At 39.7% G+C, this 10,138-nt stretch overlaps 1 protein-coding gene across 1 annotated transcript; it reads left to right on the top strand.

The window, feature by feature from the left end:
* The first annotated feature begins 780 nt into the window (after positions 1-780).
* On the top strand, positions 781-9,837 carry LOC120929396 (olfactory receptor 1019-like). The gene is made up of 2 exons (XM_040340799.1): positions 781-797; positions 8,907-9,837. Exons 1-2 carry the CDS (start codon positions 781-783, stop codon positions 9,835-9,837), a joined length of 948 nt encoding a protein of 315 aa, XP_040196733.1.
* The last annotated feature ends 301 nt before the right edge of the window (positions 9,838-10,138 follow it).

Here is a 10,138-nt window from a genome sequence, read left to right as displayed (position 1 = left end):
GAGGGAAGTAAGGGGATCATTTAGAATAACTCTTTAAACAGATTTATATTTCATATTTGTTTAAACTGATTATTTAAAAGAATTTTGTTTAGAAAGCTTTCTTTTAAAAAAACATATTATTATAATAATTAAAATTTTATAGCAGTTTTATGCAAACTATAAATAAGTATATGCTTATCTTGGTGACAATATGTATGTGCGGCTGTCACCCTATTACTGTGTGAGCAGACACTTCTGACAGCCGAAAAACATTGAAACCATTATGCATATCTAATAGCATTATATATAGAGAAATATATAGCAGTATCCATCATTGATATAGCTGGAGTGCAATCTCTGATATTTATCCACAACAATTGTACATAGCTAATTTTACATAAAGCAATGATAAGAATCCTCTCACTGAAATCATTGTTATTATCTGATAGATGGATCTGAGTCATTCCAATGCTGTTCTATAAATAGATATAAATATAACACCTAGACTGTAACATTACATTCCAAATATTTGAAAATATTATTATGTTGCTTTGTTAAAAAATATTATATTAAAAGTGTTAAAAATATTAAAATGTTAAAAATATTAAACATGTTATGTTAGATAGAGGACCTGAAATTTTGTGACAATAAGGCAAGCTTGGCTTGATCTTATTCTGATTTCTGTCTTTCTAATGGTTGCTAATAAAACAATTGAGGTCCACATCTATATTCAAGCCATTTGGACTGAGAGTGTTGGTCATGTACAGCCATTGTGTTTCGCGTTTTGAGATTTCTCGGACCATGTTGGCACCCCGCCAGTTGGGGCCAACATGGTCAATCCCCCAAAATTTCAGTCCTATGGGGTTCTTATCATGTTTCTTCAAAAAATGTAGCGAAACACTATGCTCTTCATATCCAATAGTAATATTGTATATGTGTTCAGACACCCTTTTGGATAATTTTCTTTTTGTCCGTCCTATGTACATTAAGCCACAGGGGCATTCTAAAGCGTAGACCACATGTGTTGTAGCACACGTAATTGATTCTTTAATTTCAAAAGTTTTGCCATTGGCTGTGGATGTAAAGCTACTTATGCCCCTCAGATGGGTGGATACCTGGCGACAAGATTTACACTTTCTACAGGCTGTAAAACCTGGTTTGTTCCAAAACATTTGGAGTTTTTTTGGGGGGTCTAAGACTTTATGAACTACTTGGTCCCCAAAAGTTGCTGTTTTTCTGTAGATGAACACAGGAGATTCAGGTAACATTGGTTTTAGTGTTTTATCCATAGCTAGTATGTTCCAATGCTTTTTGAAAATCATTTCCACTTCACGGTACTGGTCATGATAGTTTGATATAAAGCCCCATTCATGTGTTTGTTCACGTGGGCGTTCCTTAGGTTGTAGAAGGGCTACCTGTGAGCTCTCTCCCACCTGGAGTCTTATCTTATCTAGCAATTCTTCTTTATATCCCTTTTCCACAAAGCGCTGTTGAATCAGTGAAGATTGTGTTCTGTAATCATCATCTTCCATGCAATTTCGCCTGATTCGCATGAACTGGCCTTTAGGTATATTTCGAAGCCAGCGTGGATGGTGTCCACTCTGAATTGGGATGAAGCTGTTTCTATCAGTTGCTTTAAAGTAGGCTTTAGTTGTTAGGTGATCTACTCCTTTAATGACCGTAACGTCTAGGTAATGTATTTCCTGTTTACTCCAAGAGAATTCCAATTTGATGTTATTCTTATTACCATTAAGCCACTCTGAGTATGCAATGAGTGATTCCTCCGTTCCTTGCCAAATGATGAAGAGATCATCGATATATCTCTGGTAAAAAATCAACTCTTGCTTCCTATTGTGGTATATCCATCTGTCTTCCCATTCACTCATGAATAGGTTGGCTAGGCTGGGTGCAAACTTTGCACCCATAGCCACACCTATCTTCTGAGTATAGAACTGCCCCCCATACCAGAAATAATTATGGGTAAGGCAGTAATCTAGTGCCATTTTCAGGAATTTCTTTTGAACAAAAGGCAAATCTTCTCTTTTACTCATAGCCCAATTAAGGGCTAGGAGGGCATCATCGTGTTGAATGTTGGTATAAAGAGCAGCAACATCCGCTGTTACTAGGAACACTTCTGAATCTTTAGGAAATCTCACTTCTTTTATCTTCTGTATAAAGTTGGTGGTATCCTTTAAAAATGCCTTGGTAGTGATAACACTGCCTTGCATGAAGTGATCTAGATATTGTCCAATCCTAGCTGTGACGGACTCTATACCATTTACGATAGGTCTCGCTGGTGGTAGTGTTGGGTGTTTGTGTATTTTGGGGACAGTGTATATCGTTGGAGTCCTGTTGAAACTTGGGCATAAATATAACGTTTCTTTCTTTGTTATCACCTTCATATAATACCCATAATCTATCAGATTATGCAGATCAACTCTGTATTGTTTCATTGGGTCCTTCTTTAAAAGTTGGTACGTGTTTTGGTCATCCAACATTTCTTTTAATTGTGTGTGGTAATACGTTTTGTCCATCACGACAACTCCTCCCCCTTTGTCAGCCGGTCGGACGATGATGTCCTTACGTTGTTCAAGAGCTTTTATGCCTTCCTCTATATATCTGGGATTTAGGATTTTCTTAGCTGGTAAAATTTCAAGATCTTTTAAAACTAACTGTTTAAAAACCTCTACTTGATGGTTATTCGTTTGTTGTGGGTTAAAGAGTGACTTATTCTTAAGACCACTGTCTATCCCAACCATCTCAGAGTACTTGTTGCTTTTCACACCAAAACTATTTGATAAAAAATATCTTTTGATGTTTATTTTTCTAATGTATTTCTGTATGTCAATGTATACATTGAACTTATTTATTGATTTTGTGGTGGTACATTTTAACCCCGCATTTAGTATATTGGATTCCTTCTGTGTCAAGGTTGCTGTTGATAAGTTGTATATTCCACTTAATCGCCCTGTCTTGGCCTTTTTTTGTTGGATACGTTGCCCTGCTCGACATCCTCTCCTGTTGCTGTTCTGTTGTTCCTGGCCGGGCTGTGATGGTTCTCCCGTTGTGGTGGGTTCCACCACTCTCTCGTGAAATTGGGGTTGTGGGATGGTTGCCCTCGTCCTCTCCATGGTCGATTGCCCCTCCCTCGTCCCCGAGAGTTGCCCCTCGTGCCTCTCCCTAAAAAAGGGACTGGTCTAGGTGATGGTGCATAATAGGTATTCTCCCTAGTGTCCTGTAGAGGATCATATCTGTTATGTGTGCTGATTTCATAGTGGTCATCATATCCTTGATTAGATGTACTCTGTCCGTATTGTGGGGGTCCATATCCACCCCTCGTGTATCCTTTATTAGATCCCCTTGTAGTCTGTTGATTGCCTCTGCCTCTTTGGTTCTTGGGAGCAGGTGCAATTCTTACTTCTCTCTGGGAAGTCAGTGGCCCTCTATTTGTGATGGGAGCGGTGTTCTGAATCAAAGGTGTAGTGATCCCCTGTTGATTCTGTGCACCTGTTTGATCTCCCATTTGCCACAAATACACAGTGCCTTTCTTAAAGTCATTGACATCCCTTCTGTATTTTTTTGCTTTTTTCTTCTGGGTGTCTTTATCGGTTTTTTCCAATTTCTTTTTAATTTCAGCATCAAAATTGGTTAACAGTTGTGTACCCTTAATTGGGTCAAGTTTAGTTTGTAGTTCAGCAATACTCTTCTCAAGCAAAGCCATCTTTTTCTTCTTGCGTTTCAACACAAGTTGCTGCAGTTTAAGGCCGACTGCATTAAAGAAGTCCAGCCATTCGGTGGTCGATTCTGGGTCGTCTAGGCCATCTTGTGGGGCTACCTCCCACCTTAAACTGCGCATAATGATTTTCTCCTTTGAGTAGTGTTCAAATGTGGTTATGTCCCACCATGTACGCACTTGTTTTTCCAATGCGTTTGCTAATGCGTTTAAAGTCGCATTATGATCGTCATTAGTTTCCCATTCCCCATCATTAGAAAACACTGACTCTAAGTTCAACTCGCGTTTACTTAAATAGTTAATAGAATCCATGCTCGCTATAGGTAAAGGTAGAAGTATTGAAAAAAATGTATCAGAAAAAACCTATGGATTATTCTGATCCCAGCGCTCGATGGAAAGAAAGTTAAATGTATAATTGTTTTATGCAGTAGAAAAGCAGCTATTATAATAAAATAGTGACATAAAAACGATGTATTATTAAAAAAATATTAACAAAACATTAACAGCGCTAAAAAGAGCCTAAAAATGGCTTATGAGTCCAATACTCATGTACTGCAATGGTAAATTGAGAAAAAGATTTATGAGACTATATATATATCACATAAAAAATATTATGTAACATGTATTCCCACTCTTTGTGAGTCAATTAATAATAGTCCATGCAATTCCTCAGATGTACAGTTCTTTGTTAGGAGTGATCTCACAGTATAGCTGTTTGTCTGCTCAAATGCTGATAGGGACTCTCTGTGATTTCCCCCTAAGGTTTTGTACTCACCAGAATGTAGTACTTTAAAGGCATTGGATACATCCACTTGTACGCATCGGTTCTCCTCCTCTGGTGTATGGTGATGATCCGTGTGCTCTTCAATGTAGCTTGGCAGTCATGCAGGGAAGCAAGAGAGACTTTGCATAGTGTAAATCCTTTTATTTAAACAGTAAAACCCCTGCTACCCGCTCATGCTTACACAAAGTTAAGATAAAAAAGCGCTTGTCATGAAGGCTGCTGCCTCTGCTCACTCAGGAATATGGCTCCAAATTGCTCAGGCTCAAATTTTCCCTTCGTAAGTCCCGGGTAGAAGCTAGGCTGCCTTGCAAGCTGAATCGTCGTGTAGTCACGCCCTGACGCGTTTCGTGATAGGTCCACGTCTTCAGAGGGCGTGGCTACACGTCTTAGTCTATTTAATTTATAGTGGGGACTCTGCTTTGGGTACCTCCCCTCTATGGACCCTATTGGGCAGCATTTGACAGGGCTGTAAGGAACCTCCCCATCAGCTGTGCACCATTGCTCTGGGTTCGTTCTCCGTGACGTCTACCGCTCACCTCTGATTGGTGCGCGGCGGTCACGTGGTCCGAGGGATCGGGATACAGAGTTCCCACCCCTCTGCTTTGCTGATTGGACACACGTCAGCAGCCTTGGTGGAAGTCCTCCCACTTTGCTGACCGTGCGTTCCAGTCACTAGAACCAGCCCTCGTTTTAACCATCGCTTGTATTAGCTGATGTGTCTAATCGGCTGATGAATACTCGCACTCCAGCCATTCTTATGTGATAGTGGAGACGTGTATCCTTCCTTATTAACCCCTCTGGTTCAGTTATTCCTCTCGGATTGTCGCTGATCCTAGTGAGGGAAGTAAGGGGATCATTTAGAATAACTCTTTAAACAGATTTATATTTCATATTTGTTTAAACTGATTATTTAAAAGAATTTTGTTTAGAAAGCTTTATACTGAGTCTAAATCACACATAGGTGGACTCTATTTACTAATTAGGTGACTTCTGAAGGCAATTGGTTGCCCTAGATTTCAGTTAGGGGTATCAGATTAAATAGGGCTGAATACAAATGTACGCCACATTTTTCAGATATTTATTTGTAAAAGATTTTAAAAAACATTTATCATTTCCTTTCCACTTCACATTATGTGCCACTTTGTGTTGGTCTATGACATAAAATTCCAATAAAATACATTTACGTTTTTGGTTGTAGCATGACAAAATGTGGAAAATTTGAAAGGGTATGAATCATTTTTCAAGGCACTGTATGTATATGTATATATGTATATATCTATATATATATATATATCTATATATATATATATATATATATATTTCAAGGCACTGTATATACTCTCCTTTCCAGCAGTCCTTGTCTTCTACCTTTCCTCTGTCCCAGCTGGGCTTAACAGAGATGTGAGGGATGGTGGATGAAACCAATGTGGTGTATGGTGGACAACACAGACAGACAATCGCGGAAGTGTTGAATGCCAAAAGTCATATGGAGCTTGCAACACTAGAAGGAAGGGAAGGTAAAAAACACAGGTCACCGGAGAAGTGAGCATAACAGCTCTTCTACTGCAGATTTTTAATGTGAAATTTTTGAAAACATGACAGGGCTGCTTTAACACATGCATTTCTTAAAGCAGCATATTTATTTCTCTCTGCGCATGTGCATTTCCCTTTAGTAAATCAGGCCCAATGCCTGCAACTTGTACTATATATTAAAGGACCCTGAATTAAACAAAGTTAATGCATTCAGCTTCAAATGCTTATTTTCTTATTCTTCATAAGAAAAACAACTGTTAGAAATAACTATTAGTATATTATAATGTAAAATCATCAGTAAATAGTAAAGTAAAAACATTAGTAAGTAATTTTATTTTTCTTATGCCCAATATATAGCATAATAACAGACAATCCTGCTTCATGTAAAAATCATAAACCTAAGAACCAATCCACTTTCTCACAGTATTTAATGTGTTTAGAAAAGTATTTAATTTCCAGGCACATTTTCCGTTGTCATTGTGAGGCCCCGTACACACGGTCGGACCGAACCCGATGAGAATGAACCGAAGTTCAGTTTCATCGGACCAAACCGACCGTGTGTATAGGCCATCGGTCTGTTTTCCTTCAGTTCAAAATTTTAAAACATGCTTCAAAACCGAACCGATGGACTGCTGCCCGATCGGACCAAACCGATGGTTAGTACAGAAAAGCATCGGTTCAAAACCCGCGCATGCTCAGAATCAAGTCGACGCATGCTTGAAAGCATTGAACTTCGTTTTTTTCAGCACGTCGTGTGTTTTACGTCACCGCGTTCTGACCAGATCGGATTTTGAACTGATGGTGTGTACACACATCAGACCATCAGGCCACTTCTGCGGTGAACCGATGAAAACGGTCCGTCGGACCATTCTCATCGGTTCGGTCCGACCGTGTGTACGGGGCCTGACTGTTTCTTGTGAATGTCTGTTATTAAGCATCAGGTATGATGCCTATTCTATGTATTTGCCCATACTTTGGACAAAACTTGGATGTTTAAGCTTTGTAATAATTGTGATTCCAATTTTGTGTATGATAGTTTTTCTGCTGTCATTTTATGTACCATCATAATTTTATGATGATGGAAAACTGTTTGATAGGTTAAAGCAGGGGTCTCCAAACTGCGGCCCGAGGGGCAGATGTGGACCTATGCTAGCCTTTATCCAGGCCCTTGGGGCACAATTCCTTCCACTGACATGAGGCACTATTCCTCCTATTGACACCAACAATGGGGCACTATATTATCCACTGATACCAATGATGGGATACTATTCCTCCTACTAATAGGGGAAATACTGAGGCCATATTTGTTCTCACTGATGCCGGGCCCGTGACATTTTCTTCCCTTGCTGGCCCAAATCCGGCCCTCCTAAAGTCTGAAGGGCAATAAAGTGGCCCTTTGTTTGAAAAGCTTGGAGACCCATGGGTTAAAGCGAAGGTCCACACAAAAATGGAACCTCCGCTGTCCGGATTCCTCCCCCCCTCCGGTGTCACATTTGGCACATTTGTCTAAGACAGGTAATCGCACCCACTTCTGGGCATAGACCCCCGCATTATCTGCCACAGTCTACGCTACGTCTGCCCCCCCCCCGCTGTCTTCTGGGAGACACACGGATCCCAGAAGACAGCAGGGACCAGTGGCATTGTGCAGTGCGAGTCGCGCATGCGCAGTAGGGAAACCAGGAAGAGAAGCCGCAAGGCTTCACTTCTTGATTTCCTTACCGAAGATGGCGGCGGCAGCACCCGAGGACCGAGTGACGTGTCGGGCCTCGGGTGCCGACATTGACAGGTAAGTGTCCTTATTTTAAAAGTCAGCAGTATTTAAAAAATTCAGTGCATCTCCGCTTTAAGTAAAGTAATTATGAAATATTGCATATAAATATACAAATACCACTGCAGATAGCAGTTGATAAATTCCAAACAGAACAGTTTTTAGTGGGTTACAATGCAAAACTATTAAAAGACGAGGTGAAATTGCAGAACATATTTGATTTTCCAGACTAACGAATGAATGTCTTAATTACTCATTTACCCAGGCTACTAACGTGCTTGCAAATGGTCATAGCTGTGTCATGGATGCAACCTGTGTTAAATATTTGTAAAATAAATGATGTATTTATTATTATCATTTATTACAGATAATGACATGTAAAAATTGTTATGTAAAACAGTACACCTAAACAAAAAATAACATGAGCCTTAAAGCGGGAGTTCACCCATTTATTTATTTTTTTCTCTTTTCCCCTTAGATTCCTACTCGTTTTGTCTAGGGGAATCGGCTAGTTGTTTTAAAATATGATCCGTACTTACCCGTTTTCGAGATGCATCTTCTCCGTCGCTTCCGGGTATGGGTCTTCGGGAGCGGGCGTTCCTTCTTGATTGACAGTCTTCCGAGAGGCTTCCGACGGTCGCATCCATCGCGTCACTAGTAGCCGAAAGAAGCCGAACGTCGGTGCGGCTCTATACTGCGCCTGCGCACCGACGTTCGGCTTCTTTCGGAAAATCGTGACGCGATGGATGCGACCGTCGGAAGCCTCTCGGAAGACTGTCAATCAAAATAGGAACGCCCAGTCCCGCAGCCCATACCCGGAAGCGACGGAGAGGATGCATCTCGTAAACCGTAAGTACTGCTCATATTTTAAAACAAATAGCCGATTCCCCTAGACAAAACGAGCATTCATCTAAGGGGAAAAAGTATATTGTAGGGGTGAACCTCCGCTTTAATAAAACAATATCTCTCCTCGATAAAATTACCATCTAAATATCTCTCAGACTATTTTATATGCATATACATTTTCATTGTAATTTTTATAAGATTATAATGCTTTCATTTTATAATCTTCTCATTATTTTTCTTATACAGTTTTTCTCTATACATAGTATGGCCCCGGGTAACCTGTCCAGTGTAACTGAATTCATATTCATGGGTATCACCAGTGATCAAACGTTGCCACATTTTCTTTTCCTTCTGTTCTTGCTCATATATCTTATTACTGTTTTTGGAAACACTGCCATCATATTAATTATAATAATGATTAATGACTTGCACAACCCAATGTATTTCTTTCTTAGCAATTTGTCCTTCTCAGACCTATGTTTCTGTTCTGCTGTGACTCCTAAAATGCTGTATGATTTGCTTTCTGAGAAGAAGCTCATCACTTTTGTTGGCTGTTTGCTACAACTATTTTTCTTTGCTTTCTTTGCAACCACAGAAGGCTATTTATTATCTACCATGGCTTATGACCGCTTTGTTGCAATTTGTCATCCTCTTCTCTATGTGGTTATCATGAATAGGAGAACAAGGTTGGTCCTGATAACCGTTGTGTATTTTGGTGGACTTGTCACAGCTGGGATACACACAAGTAGCACATTTAGTTTGAGTTTTTGTGGATCAAATGTAATAAACCACTACTACTGTGACATAAACCCCCTGATGTCACTCTCCTGTTCTGATACGTATATAAACAAAACAGTCGTATTTAGTATAGTTGCCACTCTAGGTCTGTTTTCGGCCGCAGTTACCTTAACCTCCTATGTCTACATATTTTTCACCATAATGAACATCCGCTCAATAGAGGGAAGACACAAAGCATTTTCTACATGTAGCTCCCATCTGTCCTGTGTTGCCTTGTTTTATGGAACTGTTTTTTTCATGTATCTACGTCCAGCTTCCAGCTATTCTGTTACCCAAGAAAAAGTGGTGTCAATCTTTTACACTATGGTTATCCCAATGATGAACCCCATCATCTATAGCTTGCGAAACAGAGAAGTGAAAGATGCTGTGACTCATTATATTAAAAAACTATTATAAATACATGTATTGTATTTAGTTACTTTATTAGCATCCTGGTAGCAAAGTGTACTAATCAGGGATAACTGCATATTAAGAAAATACACAGTTATACTTTTCGCCTATCCCCTGACCCAAAGTAGCTTATCTTCTCCACCCCAGATGCATGCTTTCCTATGGCCTATGGCTGAATTCTTTCCTTTGCTGCATCTGCACAGTTATACAGAATAGTATAGAATAGTAAACTGATACAGTTCAATACCACAACAAAAAATATACATAGGAGTGGGACAGGACTGTGTCCCCCATTGTTAAAGCTTTA

The sequence above is a fragment of the Rana temporaria genome, chromosome 2 (genome assembly GCF_905171775.1).
Source record: "Rana temporaria chromosome 2, aRanTem1.1, whole genome shotgun sequence".
NCBI lineage: Eukaryota > Metazoa > Chordata > Amphibia > Anura > Ranidae > Rana > Rana temporaria.
The sequence above is the reverse complement of the archived record's forward strand: the minus strand, read 5'-3'. Positions and strand labels throughout refer to the sequence as shown.